The 21130-nt window shown below is 42.0% G+C and overlaps 1 protein-coding gene across 1 annotated transcript in view; it reads right to left on the bottom strand.

Moving 5' to 3' along the window:
* Positions 1-21130, bottom strand: part of PTDSS1 (phosphatidylserine synthase 1) — a 72690-nt gene that overhangs the window by 26513 nt on the left and 25047 nt on the right. Inside the window, exons 4-8 of the mRNA XM_003821682.5 lie at positions 20935-21059; positions 12745-12903; positions 8158-8309; positions 3770-3911; positions 1400-1512 (exon numbers count right to left, since the gene is read on the bottom strand). Coding sequence (XP_003821730.1) covers positions 1400-1512; positions 3770-3911; positions 8158-8309; positions 12745-12903; positions 20935-21059 — 691 coding nt within the window. The remainder of the gene's footprint in view (positions 1-1399; positions 1513-3769; positions 3912-8157; positions 8310-12744; positions 12904-20934; positions 21060-21130) is intronic.

Raw genomic sequence — 21130 nt, 5'->3', positions numbered from 1 at the left:
TTTTTTAAACAAAGAGAGTTGTGGAGAAATCCATAGGGCATTGTAAAATTTTGAGGATCTCTCAAAAGTTCAAAACGTTGGATTTTTAGTGTCTAGTTTTTATTTTGGAATGTTTAGTACTGAAATTTCATGATAAATCATATACGATTTGCTATTTTGTTCTAAGAAGAAAATTCTTTCCATTCTTACTGACTTTATTGATTGCTCTTAATTTTGTGAAAGAGCTGCGGTGAATCTTTCCTGAAAAAAATTATAAAGTCTCAAATTAAATTACATTTTAAATGGGGACTCTAAACCATTAAGAAAAAACAAGATTTATGAGATAATGACTGCAATAGACCACTAATCTACGAAGTTTCAAAGGGCTGCTGGCTTACTCTTCTTTTCCATTTTGGTCATAACAAAAAGAACAGATGGGAATGTTAGGCTTAACTCCTCAGGACTTGGACATGTCTTACTTGATTTGTTGAATCCAGGATCTGGAGGTTTTTTTTTTTTTTTTTTTTGGTAATAATGAATGATGACAAGAAGAGGTGCTGGCTGGAAGGTCTGTTTGACCAAGGTATAGATCTACTGTCCTTGGCAAGTGAGGCCCGCTGCTTATGGGGTTTGCAAGCACATTAAAAATAATGAAATAAACAATCTTACAGCTTCTGAAAAGCTAACTCTTTTAACTGCTTAAATTATATTTGTACCTTTGGCAGATCTTTGGTGTTGCTACTCATTAATGCCAGTATTCCATATTAGTTATAAAACTCAAATGCCATTTCTAAATAGGAAAAATGAAACAAATGAAAATGCTTGCTTTGAACTGCACTGGGCCCAGTCTACTTGAGGGATGGTGTCTGAATAAGCCTCACCTCTAGGGCCCCACATTAATCCAGGGGAATAATGGCGGGAACACCCAAGCTTATCTCAGTTGTCCTGGAGGACTACAGGAAGGGCCTTTTTAAAAGGAAATTAAATTAATTGGGTCTGAAAAAGCTAAAAGTCTCATTCAAAAAATAATGTCATTTATGACTTCAGTTCTACCATAAAAACGTTTGCATTTTTCCAGTAATCTCATTTTTAAAAAACTCAGCATCACTATGCTGTTATTTTTTTCTAATATGATGTTATAGGAGAAAAAAAGATCGGCAGTCCAAGACTGTAAAGGAATCTGATAATAATGAATAGTACTATTGGTGTGGTGTTGATCAAGTGCTTCTCTTTTTAAACGTCTGGTTAATGTTACTGACATCTGAGAACAAAACATTTTCGTCATATTCTGGATGTACAATTCTTTACGATGGTATTTTCATGGAAAATCTGCTAGTTTATGTGACTTTCCTTATGCTAAACAGGACAATCTAAAGCAAGTTAATGTTCTCATATGACAGTCAGGCTTGTGCAGAATTACCTCACTGTGGGAGCCGTGATGCCACCAATAAAGAGAATTCTACCCCAACTTAATGGATGACTGGCTTGGAACACAAAGATATGCTTCAAGAAGAAGGTATTCAACTCAGTCAGCTGAAAAAGACGGAGAAATTAGTCAACCTGGTACCTCATGCTAATTCAAAATCCTCTATTCCTTAAATAGACAGTCTACAATTAGAAATAATTGGTATGTTCAAAGCATTTTCAGAGAATAGATGTGGTCTTCCAAGGATTGCTATTCAAACTAGTTAACAGCCAGTACATTATGGGCAGGGAGCAACTGGAGGCCCAGGGAGAGGTGGCAGGGGTGGTGGATGGGCACATAGGGGAACAGGATTATCAGCTATTTGTCATGTTTCCTGGTTTGTATGATTGTTACTCAGCTCACACATGTGATCCACTGGGATAGTCGGGAGAGAAATGCTTTGAGCATACAGAAGTCATGAAAGCAAACCTGTGCCACAGAACACCTATGCTGCCTTACAGAAATCAGGCCAGGTCTAACAGAATACTGTAGATAAGTAAGCTCTTTAACAATCAAAAGAGGCTTGAGGCCATGCACGGTGGCTCAGGCCTGTAACCCCAGCACTTTGGGAGCCCGAGGCGGGCAGATCGCCTGAGGTAAGTTGTTTGAGACCAGCCTGGCCAACATGGTGAAATCTCATCTCTACTAAAAATACAAACAGGCATGGTGGTGGGCGCCTGTAATCCCAGCTACTCAGGAGGCTGAGACAGGAGAATTGCTTGAACCTGGAAGGCAGAGGTTGCAGGTTGCAGTGGGCCGAGATCACGCCATTGCACTCCAACTTGGGTGACAAGAGTAAAACTCCGTCTCAAAAAAAAGCAAAAAAAGAAGCTGGAGACACATCTGAGAGATGACGATGGACTCGTGCAGCACACGCCTGGGACAGAGCAGATCCTCTACCAAAGGCAGTCCTTAAAAGTAGGTATGAAGGGTTGGTCCAAGTTTCAGCTGGGAGCAGTAGTACTTTTCCCTGAGGTTAGCATCCTCATGCAGTTCATCATGATGAGTAGCACAAAATATCTTGTGGCTGGGACGTGGCTGCTCTCTGCCTAGAGCCCAGCTCCAGGTAGCAAGCAAGGGGTGGAGATTATGGAACGGTCACTGTGCTAGGAGAACACAGTACATAGACTGGCAGGTTCATTACAATTCCACAAAATGCATGTTGTTTTCCCATAGCACTGACTTCAAGGACACAAAATAAAAAATAGTCTAATTAATATCACATATGGAAAGCTGATCCCAGCGCAGTGCTCACACTCATGGGAACAGTGTGCTCCATCGCATACCACCAGGTGGTTCCATCCTAACGGCACTATACTACTCTCCTTGACACATTCAATCATTCCTCCTTGTAATAAAAGAAAGCTTCTGCTTTCCATGACATTGGGCCTGATAAGGCAAAGCTTAATCCCAATCCATCTACAGTCCTGTTTTTAAAGATACTGACCTCTCCAAACCACAGTGATTACTTACTTAACTATTCACGTATACTTCTGTATGCATAAACTTCATTTATTGCGATGGGCATTGTCTCTGTGTGAACAAGGAAGATCGTCTGTCCTAAAAGTGACATCTGCTAATTTTTTCCTTATGTTGGGAGTATTTTGTGTTTATGTGTCCAAAACATAATTTCTGATGACTCTGAAAGATCCTCTTCAGGCAAAAGCTTGTTTCCCTTGGCTACTTTCCAAAAGTTGTGAAACAACCTGGGGCCAGGAGCATCAGAAAAAATTGCTGTCTCTCAGAAACACAGATGCTTGATAATCTTTTGCCAAGACCCTGGGCTGTCAGAATCACTTCCGTCGTGAAGTGGGCCACTTGGAAATACAGCTTCTCTCCACGGAGGACAACACTCTGGAGGACTCAGCAAAAGGCTCCAATTCCCCAGCACTCATTTAGCACCCTACAGATTACCCAAAGTGGTAACAGATGAGGAACGATTTTAACCAATAAACACTGAATTAGGAATGTAAGAAAAGCCTTCTCATTTGTTCCTTTGGTCTTGAAAATGATCATTCTAAAAAGCAATCCAATGCCTAACTCATTGGATGATGGATGCTAGACACAAATTATTTCACGGAATCTAATCTGTTTCTAATTTGTAATTCAAAGATCCATATTTTAAAACTGTCTTCAAAATGAGGCAAGACCTTAGGCATAACAATATCACTTTGCTTAATTATTCTACATGCCAGCTGCAGAATATTATATCTTGTAAAGTATGGAGCTGAAAAGCAATGTAAACTAACGTTAACTCTAAATTCCTAAAAAGTTTTTATTTTAGTTTTTGTTTTCCTCCCAACTTCTGGGCATCTGAAAAAATACCTGCCAGATGATCATGAAAAGGTACACTCCAGCTACTCTCTGAAAAGAAGATTTGGGGTCAAACCATCGAACATAGGTCCAGCTAGCAGGAGTGAACTGCAGAACAGCTCTCTTGATCTTCCCGGTGGTGGTATGAATGTCCCTGTAAGAAGAGAATGGCTCCAGTGAAAATCCAGAGATAACGCAGGGGGAAAACAAAGCACAAGAAAAAAATCCTGTGTGCTGATGATTTTTATAATAAATGCTCAGGACAAAGAGACTGCTTTTTATTTGAATTGTGTCTCAAAGGTCTCTCTATACAGGTAAAGCAGGTGACAGAAGCACACTCAATGGGGAATCTCATTGATGACAGGCACAGGGCAGCAAGGAGACTGTTCTCCCACTGCTTGTCTCCCATGTAAAACTGCACACACTCCATATTCTTGCATCACCCACAACACTTCTTTACCCTATTTCTTCCCCAGAGCAGTAAACATTTTGGGTTGATGAACAGTGATATTTAACCTTTCTTCATTTGCATCCTCGAAATCACTCAATTAAAAGTTTCACACACCCATGAAAGAACGAAACAGTCCTACAGTTTACAAATGCAGACATTAAGGCCCAGAGACAGCAAGTGGCTGGCACACTCAGCATGAGGAGTGGGTGCAGATTCCAGCCCTCCCTGTACTAGTCCAGGAGAGCCAAAACCCAAGGTATAATAAATACTATTTAATAACTGGTAAAGAGTCTTTAATTCCACAAATATTTATATCATGAACTTTTACGTCTCCAACATTGTGCTAAGTGGTTGGAGGCACAAGCACCAACCAGTCAGGCCTTCTGCTCTAGTGGGTGGGAGCAGGGAGAGTGATAGGAAACCAGGGCTGTTCCTTCATCCACCCACCTATCCACCAACAAACTCGTATTGAGAAAACATCACAGCAAGAAGATCTGCGGCACACTGGCAGCAAAAAATAGAGACTATCCAAAAATAAACAAGAACTACAAAAGACTTGTACTGTAAAAATAGCAAAGTGCATAGAAAGACTGAGAAGAAAATGGGAATAAAGAGAGATGCAGCGTGATCAAGAATCAGAATATTTAATACAGCAAAGAGGTTAATTCAACTTAATCTGTATTCATTTATACATTTAATATTACTTTAAAAAAACCACCAATAGGATTTTTTGTTGTTGTTTATTAGTTGGGTTTATGTCGTGGGAACTTGACAAAATGATTCTGAAGTCAAATTTCAAGAATAAACATAAGAAAACAAGGAAGTATACTGTAGCAGTGTTCAAGAAAGCAGACATCCTGAGGCCAGGCATGGTGGCTCACGCCTCTAATCCCAGCACTTTGGGAGGCTGAGGCCGGCAGATCACTTAAGGTCAGGAGTTTGAGATCAGCCTGGCCAACATGGTGAAACCCTGTCTCTACTAAAAATACAAAAATTAGCCAGGTGTGGTGGCGGGTGCCTGCAGTCCCAGCTATTTGGGAGGCTGAGGCAGGAGAATCACTTGAACCTGGGAGACAGAGGTTGCAGTGAGCCAAGATTGTGCCACTGCACTCCAGCCTAGGTGACAGAGTGAGACTGCCTCAACAACAACAACAACAACAACAACAACAACAACAACAACAACAACAACAACAAGGAAAGCAGACATCCTGGTGCAAATTCAGACTCAGCTGCTTGCTAGCTGTGTGTCCTTAGGCAAATTACTAAACCTAAGCCTCAGTATCACACCATTCCTAAACTGAAGAGAATAACAGTGTCTACCCTCAGGACTGATTCAAGGCTCAAATGAGATACTGCTTGTGAAGCTTGCTTGGAGCAATACTTGAAGCATGGCTACTATTTTTATTAGGTTAAATGCTGCCTTAAATATATTAAAAAGTGGCTGGGCATGGTGGCTCATACCTGTAATCCCAGCACTTTGGGAGGCCGAGTAAGGCAGATCACCTGAGGTTGGGAGTTCGAGACTAGCCTGGCCAACATGGAGAAACCCTGTCTCTACTAACAATACAAAAATTAGCTGGGTGTGGTGGTGCATGCCTGTAATCCCACCTGGGGATTACAGGCACTGGGGAGGCTGATGCAGGAGAACTGCTTAAACCCGGGAAGTGGAGACTGCAGTGAGTTGAGATTGCACCACTGCACTCCAGCCTGGGTGACAGAGCAAGACTCTGTCTCAAAAAAACAAATACATAAAAATTAGAATTAAAATTAAATATATTAAAAAGTGTCCTTGCAAGTCAGTGACTAAAGAAAGGTTTAGTAATAAAAGGGATGGGGAAAACTGGTTAACCAATGGCAAAAACATTGTGAAATCTCCTCCTCACATCATATACCAAAATAAATTTGAGACAGATTAAATACTTAAAACAAGTAAAACCACTAAAGAACTAGAAGAAAGGCTGGGCACGGTGCTCACGCCTGTAATCCCAGAACTTTGGGAGGCTGAGGCGGGCGGATCACCTGAGGTCAGAAGTTCGAGACCAGCCTGACCAACACAGAGAAACCCTGTTTCTCCTAAAATACAAAAAAAAAGTTAGCCGGGCGTGGTGGCTAATCCCAGCTACTCGGGAGGCTGAGGCTTGAACCTGGGAGGCGGAGGTTGCAGTGAGCCGAGATTGTGCCATTGCATTCCAGCCTGGGCAACAAGAGTGAAACTCCATCTCAAAAAAAACAAAAACAAACAAACAAACAAACAAACAAAAAGAACTAGAAGAAAATACTGGTTAATATTTACCTAAACAAAAAGATTAACAGTATTTTTGATGTTTAAATAAAAAATCCACCACAAACTAGTTTAAAAGGGGATGACAGGCTGGGCACAGTGGCTCACGCCTGTAATCCCAACACTTTGAGATGCTGAGGCGGGTGATCACCTGAGGTCAGGAGTTCGAGACCAGCCTGGCCAACATGGTGAAACCCCATCTCTACTAAAAACAAAAACTAGCCAGGCGTGGTGGCACGCGCTTGAAGTCCCAGCTACTTGAGAGGCTGAGGCAGGAGAATTGCTTGAACCCGAGAGGCGGAGGCTGCAGCGAGCCGAGATTGTACCACTGCACTGCAGCCTGGGTGACAGAGCAAGACTCCATCTCAATAAAACAAACAAAAAAAAAGGGGGTGACAAAATGGAAAATAAAGTCACATTTATGGCAAGGTGTTAATTAGCTTAATCTGTAGAAAGCACAAATAAAAGAGGGTAAATCCAATAGAAATTGATAGAAATCCAGTATCACACAATTTTATGTGTGATAAATTTGACAAAGGTTTAAAAATGCAGTTCAAGGAAATAGTGAAATGGATATACATATATATTATAGGTGAGATTACAAATTGGTACACTCTATTTCTAAGAATTTATTTACCAAAAAAAGGCGATGCACACTAAGATATATGTCCAAGAATGATCACTCCAGTCTTCTTTATGAAAGCAAAAACTTTGAAACAACTAAAGGACCATAAAATGGAACTGGTTAAATACTACATGGTTTATCCATATGTTGAAGTACAAAGAAGCCCTTTAAAATCATGTTTTAGAAGAATATTTAATGATGTGGGAAAATGCTATTTTGTTATATAGAGTAAACAAAGTTTTAAACACAATTGAAGCAACCACAACTTTCATTATCAGTACCATTATTCTTCCTTATCAATGGCATGATTCGTGCTGCAAAATGAGAAGCAAGTTTAACAAAGCAGGATAAAGCAATGCCGGCGGTATGACTGTCCTCTACTGGAAGCATAGTGGGGCATGCAACTTAAAACTATTCAGAGAACTTCCTGGGTGGCAAGTGAGCTAAGTCAGCAAAGAAAAGGATGATCAGGCTGGCCTATGGGTACACAGGCCAAATCTCAGGTGAAGAGAGGGGAGCATGTGCACAAACAGACTCTCGGTTGCCTGGGAGGGGGTAGAGAAAGGATCTCCCTACTGGGGTAATGGATGTATTGACCATGACCAAAGACCATGAGAAGCCATCACAGGGGAATGACATGATGAATCTGATGTTCTTAAAAAGATCACTCAAGCAATGGTGTGGGAAGGACTGGAGGACTTAACCTGGAAACAGAGATGAATTGATCCAGGGATGGGAGTCTGAATGAAGGCTAAGGCAGTCGGGATAAAAAAGAGTGGGGGTGGATTTGAGAAATCTTTTGAATTAGGACGATGGTGTTAGGACCCCCTGAATACATAGGGTGAGAAAGAGAAAATCATAAATGATTGAGCATTTTCTGGACAAATGCTTGAAATCAGGTTTATAATCATTTATGAGTTTCAGTTATTAACATGGAATTTATTCCTTATCGTCAAAGATCATACTAAAATGGATTCCTACCAAAACAATTAAATATATATCATGAAAAACTGTGACTAATATCCAAAAAGAAGGCAACTCACTTGAAGCTTGCCCAGTGGTAAGTCCTCATCTCTAAAAACCGGCAAACGACCATGCCCAGCCAAATGCCACCGCCATTGCACAACAGGATGTCCAGAATGACTTGATCCCACCAGCACTCGGCAAAATTGGGGAGGAGATGCATGAAGAAGAGCTGAGAAACACAAGAGCCCATGGTTGGAAAAATAAACAAAACTGGGGTACCATGCAGATAGATAGATTTCCTTTTTAACAATACATTATTTTAGAAGAAGTTGTTGACATTTCATTTTTTCCTAATGTGCAGAAAATAACCAACAGTAACAGGTTCTGCAATCTGTTTCTTGTTTTTTATATTGCAGATGGTTTGCAAACAAACAGCACATATCCAAACAGCTCTTCTCTTTTTGACACAGGGCTTTTAAAGAAAGAATGGTCTCTCTTGAAAAATACTACCAATTAATTACCTTGGCTAATGACAACATGACAAGGATCTGGGAGGGGAAAAGGAGAAAAGTTTCCAACCCCGACAACAAAGCATTGTCATAATTCTCAAAATTAGCAGCTTGAGAATTCAAGTTGTGCATTTCAAAAATATCCCCTAGATATTTAGGTAAAACAGTGAGTAAGCTGTAAAAGAACAGTTAGCTCTTGATGACACAATGTAGGAAGCATGACAGCTTAATAGGAAATCTCACACCAACTGATTCACAATGATGACAATCTTTTATTAAGTGCCCATGATGTGCAAGGTGGTGAGAGAAAAGGAAGTCAAGGGTCTTGATTTCAAGGAGAGGTGTCAGATGTTGTATTTTTTTTTTTTTTCTGAGACAGAGTCTTGCTCTGTTGCCCAGGCTGGAGTGCAGTGGTGCGATCTCGGCTCACTGCAACCTCTGCCTCCCGGGTTCAAGCAATTCTCCTGCCTCAGCCTCCCAAGTAGCTGGGATTATAGGCACACACCACCATGCCCGGCTAATTTTTGTATTTTCAGTTGAGCCAGAGTTTCACCATGTTGGCCAGGCTGGTCTCGAACTCCTGACCTCATGATCCGCCTGCCTCAGCCTCCCAAAGTGCTGGGATCAGATGTTTATCCAGATAACCAGAACCACAAAATATGGTAGACTGAGGAAAGTGTTACAATGGTGACATAAATGGAGTATGGTGGAAAAAAACATTCATTCTGACTGAGGCTGAAGGTTCCTTTGGCCTCTGGAACTTTCCTGGAGAGGGCTTCTGCAAGAAAGACATATTGGAGGGGGAACATTAAGGACAAGAATGACTGATTTCATGAGATAGAGATGAAGATGCAGGCATTCCAGGAAGAGGAAACAGTAAGATCAAGGGTAGAACAGAAGTTCTCTGGAAATCAATTTGTTTTGTCCAAAACAAAGGGCATATCCACTGTGTTCAGAACAGCATGCCCTGCCGTGTGAAGGCCCAATGTAAAAAGGTGAAATTACTAAGACAATGCCTGGGAGTTCTCTGGAAAGAGACAAGCCTGTAATTACAAACCTTTGAAGTAATATAATAAGTACTGCAAAGATAAAACAGTATTCATGAAAGCATTTTGTAAGCTATAAACAAATTATAAATATGAGGAATTTTTTGTTCTTAATGAACCTGCTGTCAAGAAGCTACAGAGTAGCTGCTGCATGAGATGGCTTGTGGCTGCATTATTAACCCCGGGGGCCTGGTACTACCCTTGAAGTGTATTCCCAGGTTCCAAGCCACGAGATGGAGCCTTAACTCTTGCCCTTAGAGAGGGAAGGGAGAAACTTCAGCAGAAGTCAATGACACATATTTGCTGAAAGAAAACTATGCAAGAGAAAGTGGGAATGTGGAGGACATCCTCCAGCCTAAGGAACTTTCCTGGAAGGTACCAGGTTCTGGGGGTGAGATGAGCCCCCGATAGACCCAAGCCCAAGGAGGAGGGGGCTGCATTCTTTCATTCACTACAGATTTGTGGAGCATCTGCCATGTATAAGGCAAAGTCCTTGGGTCTGGGAATACATAGGCATGGGCCCTGCCCTCTTGAGGCACAAGGATTAGCAGAAGAGACACTTATCGAGTGTCTAACACGTGAGGAACATTTCAAAGGAGAGTGGCAAGGTGTTCTATTTCCAGCTGTATGAAGATGGAGCACAGTTACTTGAGGGGCAGGGAAAGCCTTCCAGAGCTGAGCTCTGGAGACAGCTTGTTAGCAGGTGAAGGGCAAGAAAAGAGGGAGGAGCAGCAGGGAGGACTCTGTGGTGGGGAAGACAGCAGAGGCGGCTGCAGCACTGAGGGCAAAAATGAGGCATGATGAGGGTGAGGCTGCAGGCAGGGGCCGGTGAACCTGGAGCCTCGTAGGCAGGGTTGGAAGTTTGGATTCTATTTTAAGAGTAATGGAGGCCTGGTACGGTGGTTCACACCTGTAATCTCAGCACTTTGGGAGGCTGAGGCAGGTGGATCACCTGAGGTCAGGAGTTAGAGACCAGCCTGGCCAACATGGCGAAACCCCATCTCTACTAAAAATAAAAAGTTAGCTGGGTGTGGTGGCACATGCCTGTAATCTCAGCTACTTGGGAGGCTGAGGCAAGAGAATCGCTTGAGCCCAGGAGGTGGAGGTTGCAGTGAGCCAAGATCGCACCACTGCATTCCAGCCTGGGTGACAAAGCAAGACTCCATCTCAAAAAAAAACAGAGTAATGGACAAACACTAAAGAGCTCTGAGTAGGAAAGAGCCTTGGTCTGGTGGGGTCTAAAGAGGATCATTTGGCAATAAATAGTGAAGAGACAAGCAATTCTGACAGAGATGACCATGGATTAGAGACAGGTGGGAGCAGAGGTCTGAAGAGACATCAATGGACGACTGGGTGCTTAGAAGACTCTACAGAACTCTATAGGGCCTGGTGACCACAGGCACTGGGAAGCAGGGAAAGAAGGTACAGCAGATGCCCAGTCTGCAGTGCAAGGGGGAAGCAAGCGAGGCCGACAAGGGCCAGGTGCCTGACACAAGCCTATGCAGCGGCCGGGTTCCAAAGACACTTGGAATTCAGAGGTGGAATGTGGTATAAGGGCAGGAACGTGGGCTTCACATCTGGAATCCAATCCTAACTCACCTAAGGAAGCAAGGCTGTGCACTCCGGATCCCCCATCTGTACAGTGAGAACCTATATGCACCGCCTTTCCCGGTTTGTTGTGAGGACTTAGAAGGCATATGTAAAGTGTTGGGCACTATTATGGATCAGTTGAATTGTGTCCTCTCAAAACTCCTATGTTGAAGCCCTAACCTCCAATACCTCAGAATTTGAGCTTATTTGGAGATAGTCATTGGAGAGGTACTTTGTTAAGATGAGATCATAGGCAGTACAGTGAGCTGCTAATCCAATATGACTTGTGTCCTTATAAAAGGGAATGCTCTTGTGTCCTTATGAAAAAGAACACATGGGGCTGGGCACAGTGGCTCACGCCTGTAATCCCAGCACTTTGGGAGGCTGAGGTGGGCAGATCACAAGGACAGGAGATTGAGACCATCCTGGCTAACATGGTGAGACCCCGTCTCTACTAAAAATACCAAAAACTAGCTGGGCGTGGTGGCACACGCCTGTAGTTCCAGTGACTCGGGAGGCTGAGGCAGGAGAATGGCGTGAACCCAGGAGGCGGAGCTTGCAGTGAGCCGAGATCGCGCCACTGCACTCCAGCCTGGGCGAGAGCGAGACTCTGTCGCAAAAAACAAACAAACAAACAAAAAACAGAACACCATGAAGGCTCAGACACGCACAGGGAGAATGCCACGTGACCACGAAGGGGTCATGCATCAACAAGCCCAGGGACCACGACTGCCAGCAAACCACAAAGATAGAGAAGGAGCCTGAAAAAAATGCTCCAAAAGGCCCCAGGGGGAACCAGTCCTGCCGACGCTTTGATTTTGGACTTCTGGCCTCCAGAACAGTGAGAGGCACATTAACAGAAGCCACATCTAGTTGGCACACGTCTCTAAGTTAGGGTCAGGACAATGATGAGCATGGAGAAGTATACTGCGCATGTGGCTGAATTCTGTTCACTGGGAATGATTCATAATAATAGAACAATAATGAGTTAGTTCCCAAAATTTCATTTTGCTATAGTTTTTCAAGACTGTAACTCTTTTATTAAGTAAATGCAACAAACTTTTGATTACTGACATATTAGAGCTAACTTTTGGAATCCATTTTGCAGCTACCAAATACCCTGGATGCTCTTATAGTACTTGAACACACAATTCTATTATCTCAAACTGGAAGCTAGTTAGTAGGTCAACTGATCTATTGAATTCTAAGCAGATCTCCTCATTCCCATTTATTTGTCTTACTTGGAATTTTAACTTCATTCTTTAGCTTTATTTCATTTGTTTCTCTTTAAGACTTGCAGGACAGAGGTACACTTTATTAAGTTAACAAGGACGTATTTTTAATATTTGCTTGTTTTTTAAACAGAAGTATTAAATATTCTTATGGGATGGTTTAAATACTGTTTTGTACCACAGGGGCTGGAGAACGGATTAACTGACTGTTAACTGACATACTTTTTCCTATATATAAACTACACACATGGCACAGTCTGGGGAACCCCCAATGCCCTCCTTCTTACCTCAGTCAGCTCCCAGGTAATACTGATTGTCCAGCAGAGACCGTAACTACGGATCAGCAAGGCCTTCATGGCCCAGCCCCAGAAATGTCCAAATGCAAAAATATCAAAGTGGCTGATAATCCTCTCCCAGGTGATCACATGGCAGTTCACAGCATACTCCTATTTAAAATAAAAAAGAGAATAATTAGTGAAACTCTAGAAATCAACTTGCTTCCAGGATTCTGCTGGTAAATGAAAAGAATAGATATGAACTTGACAACTAAATAATAAGTCCTGCTCAGTAACAAATGAGAAAGTTTTAATAACTTAAGGGCCTTGAGGGAAAATAGACAAGTATTTGAGTTTATAAATCAAAACTGCTTTGCTCTGAATTGCAAAAGCTGCATTAAAATGAGAAGCAAAATAATTTTACAAAGGCTCGACATATCCTAAAGAAGTGGTATCACATAGATCATGTCATCGGACCACAGGGCAACAATATTAAAGCCAGTAACTAAAGCACAAATAAAAGATTCCCAATAGATTTGGAAATTTAAACACACATTTCTAAATATCATGGATTAAAGAAGAAATCATAATAGGAATTTTTTTAACGTGTCATAATGATAATGAAAAAACACCATGTAAAAATTGAACTTTAGAGGAAAATGTAAAGCCTTAAATAGTTAGCTAGAAAAAAGAAGAAAAGCACCCAACTTCAGTAATTAAAAGAGAACTCCCCTCCCCAAAAATATATCGGATACTACATAATTTAAATATTAAAAATTACAAAGCTTTTCAGAATGTTGGTTCCATTTCTAATATCTTTGTTTTTGATTATACGTATTTCTAAGTAATTTAATAGCTTATCATATGACTGCATGACAATATGATAATATAACATTTACTGGGAATCTCTACATTTCACATCCTTTCTTCCCAAAATTAATTTGACAGGCAGTAGTAAGAGTTGGCAAATATTCACCCCCTATTATCAGCCAGCTGAAAAATATTCCTATAAACTATAATAGTTTTAAATTCCAGAAATGATACTTTCTGAGAGCAAAAGAGCTTCCCTGTCTCTTCTGAAACCCACCACACATCAGATTTCCTTCTCAGATAAAATGCATTTCGACTTGCAAAGCTGAACAAACATTTTTAAGAATTCTATTTTTTGAGAAGCAGTATGATGTGAGATTATGCTGTGTAAATGGGAAATCTGGAGAAAAGAGGATAAAATTCAATAGGGTAAGTCAAGATAAGGCTTTAAAAAAAAACAAACTGCCCTGCAATAAGATGAAAAGTCTCTTCCCGGACTCTGGAACAGCATGTTCTTGTCACAGAGAATCGCAGGCTGACAGAGGGAAATGCCCTTAGGCTGAAGCAGGTTGTATATTAGGTTAAGGAGCAGGGCCACGTCCAGTCAACCTCAAATGTCTCAACCACCCCACCCTCTTCTTTACTCTGGAATACACTGTGTAGGGTTAGATAAGAAAGGGGTAAGATCTGTTTTTAGAAGGCTGCTCTTAAAGTAATCACAGCTTGCAGATAACTCTGGAGGACTTTACACTCTATTAAGTAGCTCTATGCTTTGACATGTGGGAAGGCATTTTAAAAATCACAAAGACCAATCCGTCTATTTCCAGTATAGTTAGTAATGAACAGATTTGCCAGTTATCCCCTTCATAAGACCTGAGGTCCTTGTCCTGGAAGGGCCACAGGGCATTGCAGTTTAAAGCAGCCAGAGAGCTGCATGCAGGCAGAACCCTGGGAACCAGGAGGAACAGGCTTTAACTGAAGACAGCGTAGAGCTGAAGCCTGGAAAGGGGGTCAAGTGGACAGGTGCATGTCTGTGAGCAAAAGATGAGTAAAGACAGATTCTGCTGACTTCCCAACTGGTCCTAGGCTGATCTTGGCGGCCTTACCCTCTGCCTTGCTTGCTGGACACCTAACCAAATACCAAGTCCTATTCACTTTACCTCCCCAGGTTGTTCTTTTATGCATCTCGCTGCCACTATTATTTCTTGCTTAGACTTCCGTAATAATAGCTTTCGAAAACTGTGGAATGTGTCAGGCATATAACAAAGTATAGATGATGCTATAATAAGCACCTAGGTATTCACATCCAGCTTAAGACTACAGAGAGATCTTGAAAATCATAATCAGATCACGGAATGTGCATGCATGTGTGTAAGGGTGTCTGGGGCAGGAGGGTAGGAAGAAAGGGGTTGGGTAGCATGCCCATCCCAATGTAGAAGGATCTCCACTACTACACACGCCAGGTCTCCAGCCCAACTATCTCTTCACTCCTCTCTGGGGCAGTTGCTGACTTTGGAAGAAGAAAGAGATCTAACCTCTTTTGGGTCCTCTTTGGAAATTATTTGCCTACAGACAGCACAGGTTCTCATCAGCTCCCCCAGCCATGCAGCAATTTTTGTGCGTCAGGCCCTGCTTTGCAGAAGCAGCTTGTGGTTGTCTAATGGGCTAGGGGAAGACAGGCTTGCTTACTTCAGCCCAGGTCTAAAGCAATCTGCTCCACTGAGCTTTTACAGGAAGAAATCAGCTGAGATTTTGATCTCTTGTTTCTGTTTCCAAACTCAACTAGAAATGGAGGTATTTATTGATTGACCTCCTAAAACATCAACACAGGTCATGTAGCTCCTCTGCTTATAAACCTTCCATGGCCTTTTCATACACTTAGAATAACACCCAAACTCCTCATCCCAGCTGGCTCAGCCCTGGCAGCCTCCTAGCCTCAGGCAGGGCCCTCTGCCTCATGATCCCTACACTCCTTCTGCATCAGACTGGTCCCAGCTCCCCACACCCCCAATCAGGACCTCTACACAGACTGTACCATTTGTAACGATCGTGCTTCCTTGAATCTATGACATGCCTTTTTCACACTGTATTGTTTTGAGAATTAGGGTGACTATTTCAATATATTACAATGTATAGCACTTTAAATATAAGGTTTCTTTTCTTTTCTTTTCTTTTCTTTTTGAGACAGCGTTGCCTAGGCTGGAGCGCAGTGGCACCATCTCGGCTCACTGCAACCTCTGCCTCCCAGGTTCAAATGATTCTCCTGTCTCAGCCTCCCGAGTAGCTGGGATTACAGGTGTGTGCCACCACGCCCAGCTAATTTTCGTATTTTTAGTAGAGACAGGGTTTCACCATGTTGGTCTCAAACATGGTCTCAAACACCAGGCTGGTCTCAAACTCCTGACCTTATGATCCGCCCACCATGGCCTCCCAAAATGCTGTGATTACAGGCATGAGCCACCATGCTCAGCCTAAGGTTTCTTTTTTTCTCCTCCAAAAAGTCATACCTATAATTGATGGTGCATCTTAAAATTGATGTTGACCTCACAAAGCCATGACCAATCTTAACATTATAAAAAGCGAGACCACCAGACACTGTGTGCCTCCCAGTGTGATACGCAGCACCAGCTATGAAGCAGTCCCACTATAAAAACTGATCTGGAATCTAGAATCTCATCCAGCCCCTACACCTGAGTTCTACTTTATAGAAGATATAGGGGGACAAAAAGAGCATGTTAAATGATGATACTGCAAATGCAGCTGCAAAATCCAGATGTGAAAAACCCTATAGAATAAGCAATGTGGTTTCTTTGACAAATAAATTTTCAGGACATGATGAGGGGAATTACAGATGAAAAGAGATTTAAAAGACATATCATATGCAATGTGTAAACCTTGTCTGGATCCTATTTTGAATAAATCAACTATACAGAACATTTACGAAGCGACTGCAGAAATGTCAACACTCACTGCGTACTGTTCACTGTTCAGTGGTTATGCTAAAAAAAAAAAAAAAAAAAAGAAAAGCCCATCTATTTTAGGTTTAATTCCTGAGAACTGTTTCAAAATAATCCAGGATGTGGGATGAAAAGGTGAAACAAGTTTGGGCCTGTGTCAATAATACTGACACTGGGTGATGGGTACCTGAAGTTATAGATTCTCTCTACTCTTGCATAGGTTTAAAATTTTTCATAATAAAATTCTAAAAAGCTGTTGAAATTGTCTTAGGGTTCAATAGCCAACAATTATTTGTTTAATTTGCTTTCTGGTAGACTCTAAGCTCCAAGAGGACAGGGAGCATACCCACCCTCTCCCCCACTCCCCCCAGCATGGGATGGTATCTTATGCAGAAGAAAAGCTGGGTCAGCATTAATTAGCCAAAGACTGCTGCTTCAAGACAACCCAGTCTACAAACTTGTCTGAAGCTTAAAGACATATTTTTGAATAGAATCAATATTTTAAAATGCAGCAACTTTTCAATTACACAAAAAACTGCCTCTAATGGGATTTCAGTGATCCAATTTATAATATTTATAATAATATTAATTCTAAGGGATTTATATTTTATAAATGTTTATAATATTTATATTATTTTATAAATGTTTATAATATTTATAATATATTTTATGAATATTTATATTATATAATATTTTATAATATTAATTTATAATATTAATTCTAAGGGAAAATGAAGTCTGAGTCTCAATGTATGATACCAGGCATGGACCATGGTCTATCAAGATTAGGAATGGGTAGCAACATGAAGGAGTGGAGAGAGTAGGGACTCTGGGAAGCCAGGAATTATAGACCTGTCTTGCATAAAGGAACCACTAATGAATAGGTCCTTAGAATTGCAAAAGACAATTTAAAGAAGTATAAAGGGATGGGATTAGAGATGGAGAAGATGAGGCTGTTTTAGCACCAGTTAGAACTCTACAGGCTGAACACAGCCTCGTGCTTTACTTTGGCAAGAAAGATTTAGCCAATACTTGAAAACTAGAGTTTAAAAGCCAGTTTCAGCTACTTGGGGCTGTAACTTTGACATCTGGATGTCCCTGTGATGTCAAATTCTTAAGAAAGCCAGGTGTCAAGAGCATTATCATTTGATTCAATCTCCTCCTACTGGCTGTGAGAATTGGATCAGCAGAGGCACACAAGCACATCCACCTGCAAGTCAGTTTACTTTGCAATGTGACCACTTTTGCTCAAAAATGCAAGAAAGATGTTTGGGAAAATATTACACTTGGGATATCCTTCTCCCAATTTCTATTTCCTAAGGCTCCTGCGAGCATCAAAGCACTTATTTTTATAACTATATACTGAAAGCACACTCCAAATGAAAAGCACAGGTTTTGATGCCAGAGAGATCCATCGGCTTGTGTTTTCAGTGAGATACTGCATTTTAAGCTTCCATCTCCTCCCCTGTAAAATGGTGATATGAACATCTAGCATGCATGCACGAGGCTTATGTAGAATATAAAGTGCCCTGCACAGTGTCTGACACAGACAATTCATAATAAATAACTGCCCTTATCCTCATAACCGTCATCTGCATTATCATCATCATCATAGGCTAAGAAGTCAACCTCCGTCATTCTCTCCCTTAGAGTAAAAAAATTCCAAAACAGACTTTCTCCCCCGAGACTGATAAATAATTTCTGGCATTCTTATTTTTGCTTTAAGCATATCCCTTAAAAAATTTATAGATAACAATCTTTAAATACCACTCTAAGAAGGATTTGACCAATGTCACTATGGGGGAATGATTATTTCTTGGACCTTTTATGAAGTCCCTTTGTGTTACTTCTTGTTTGTCAAAGCAAACCCATCTATGGCCCAAATTCCCGTTCTCCTTTTCAGAAAAAAATTAACCTGTACCAAATGTTGGGATTAAAAAACATTAGAAAAGAATGTTTTTTAATATAAAAGAATATATATATACTATATATATTATAGTATAAAATAGTGTGATACTGTGATTCATAATAAATACATAATTTGGTCCTTGTCCCCAGTTCCTGGCCCAGAGCTCCTGAAACCCTTGCAATTTCCTGACCAATAGGGGTGCCAGGTGCATCTTTTGTTCTAATATCTGTTCTTTGACCCCAGTTACTGACACAGAGCTCCTAATTCCTTGGAGTTTCCTGGGTGATAGGAGCATCTTTTGTTCTAATGAGGTGACTTGGTAAGTTCCTGGGTTGGGGCTGATCATCAGAAAGACCAAACCATGATTAGAAGCCTAGAACTTTCAGTCCCACCTTCCATCCTCCGGAAAGGAGAGCAAGACTGGAGATTGAGTTAAAAATCATGGGGGTCTGGGTGCAGTGGCTCACACCTGTAATCCCAGCACTATGGGAGGGCAAATCACCTGAGGTCAGGAGTTTGAGACTAGCCTGGCCAACATGGTGAAACCCTGTCTCTACTAAAAATAGAAAAATTAGCCAGGCGTAGTGGCAGGCGCCTGTAGTCCCAGCTATCTGGGAGGCTGAGGCAGGAGAATTGCTTGAACCAGGGTGGTGGAGGTTACAGTGAGCCGAGATTGTGCCACTACATTCCAGCCTGGGTGACAGAGCGAGACTCCATCTTGGAAAGAAAAAAAAATTGATCATGGGCCAGTAGTGGTGGCTCACACCTGTAATTCCAGCACTTTGGAAGGCTGAGATGTGTGGATCAGTCAAGGTCAGGAGTTTGAGACCAGCCTGGCCAACATGTTAAAACCCTGTCTCTACTAAAAATACAAAATTAGCCGAGTGTGATGGTGCATGCCTGTAATCCCAGTTCCTCAGGAGGCTGAGGCAGGAGAATCACTTGATCCTGGGAGGCCAAGGTTGCAGTGAGCTGAGATCATGCCACTGTGCTCCAGCCTGGGCGACAGAGTGAGGCACCATCTCAAAAAAAAAAAAAAAAAAAAAAAAGGCCAAGCGTGGTGGCTCATGCCTGTAATCCCAGCACTCTGGGAGGCCGAGGCAGGCAGATCATTTGAGATCAGGAGTTCGCAACCAGCCTGGCCAACATGGTGAGACCACCGTCTCTACTAAAAATACAAAAGTTAGCCGGGTTTAGTGGCAGGCGCCTGTAATCCTAGCTATTCGGGAGGCTGAAGCAGGATAATTGCTTGAACCTGGGAGACAGAGGCTGCAGTGAGCCGAGATTGTGCCACTGCACTCCAGCCTAGGCAACAGAGTGAGACTCTGTCTCAAAAAAAAAGATCATGCCTATGCGATAGTCTCCATAAAAATCTCTGAACTCCGGGGTTCAGAGTTTCCAGGTTAGTGAACACATCCACATGCTGGGAGGGTGGTGTACCCCAACTCCACAGAGACAGAAGCTTCTGCCCTCAGGACTCTGCTGGACCTCGCCCTAGGTACCTCTCCATCTGGCCGTTCACCTGTATCCTTTATCATGTCCTTTACAATAAGCCAGCAAACTTAAATATTTCCCTGAGTTCTGTGAGCCATCATAGCAAATGATCGTGCACAAGGAGGATATTGTGGGAACCCCTGATTTGTAGCTGGTTGGTCAGAAGCACAGGTGACAGCCTGGACTTGCAAGTGGCATCTGAAATGTGGGCAGTCTTATGGAACTGGGCCCTTAACTAGTGGGATCTGACGCTAACTCCAGGTGTCAGGAAAGTTAGAGAATTGGCTGGTGTGGGAAAAACCTACACATCTGGTCACAGAAGTGTTCACCGTCAGTGAAGAGAAAAAGTTGGTTTTTCCCACATAATCAGTCTCTTCAGTAAAAGCCAAAATAAAGTCGTTTTAGCCAAGAATAAAATTTTTTTGTATGGTTTAATAAAAATAATAGTAACAAATGAAATAAACTAATTCATTACAACTGGCCTCTCTGTGGCAAGCAGTGGAGCAGGATCAAGGCATCAGGGCCAGAGAGTGCAGGTGCTGAGAGTGACACTGACAGGTGCAGGGGCAGCCGCCGTGACCCAGGGCATGGCCCAACAACATGGGGTGTTGGGGGCACCATGGCCCACCTCGCAGAAGGCCTCACAGATAATGCTACTTTGTTCACTTCACAATAATCCCCAAGTAAGTATGACTATGTCAACTTACAAAAACATGGAATAATCTAACAAGTACTTTGCCCAAAGTCCCACAACTACCAAGTAACAGAGGCAGAATTCACACCCAAGGCTGTCTGACGATTAAGTGTGCATTCTTCCTCACAGACCCCTTTGCGTAATGAGAGGATTTTCGTTCCCTGGACTCTATCACCTGTGGACAACCATGCAACTCAACAACCCTCCCAGAGACCTGGTTTTTAGGTAACTACACAGGAAATACAGAGAAGGAACAATTTAAAATATGAAGTCTATTACCTCTTACACCCAAGAAAGAGTCTACCAGTTTCTCCAAGAGGCCACTGACAAGTACATACCATGACATCTGCTTCCCTTGTGGCGTATCGAAGATTTGGATCTAGCCAATACATTAGAGATTTAACCTGCTCGAAATTCAGGAAGAGTAGGAATACCAGGAACAGGAAGTAGAGCACACTGAGTCCTGAGAGAAACAAAAACATGCTGAAGTTTAGAAGAGATCCAATAGTCAGACACACACAATACACATTAGAC

Source organism: Pan paniscus, chromosome 7 (genome assembly GCF_029289425.2).
Source record: "Pan paniscus chromosome 7, NHGRI_mPanPan1-v2.0_pri, whole genome shotgun sequence".
In the NCBI taxonomy this organism is placed as follows: Eukaryota; Metazoa; Chordata; class Mammalia; order Primates; family Hominidae; genus Pan; species Pan paniscus.
Note: the sequence above shows the minus strand (reverse complement) of the source record. Positions and strands in the feature narration are given on the sequence as shown.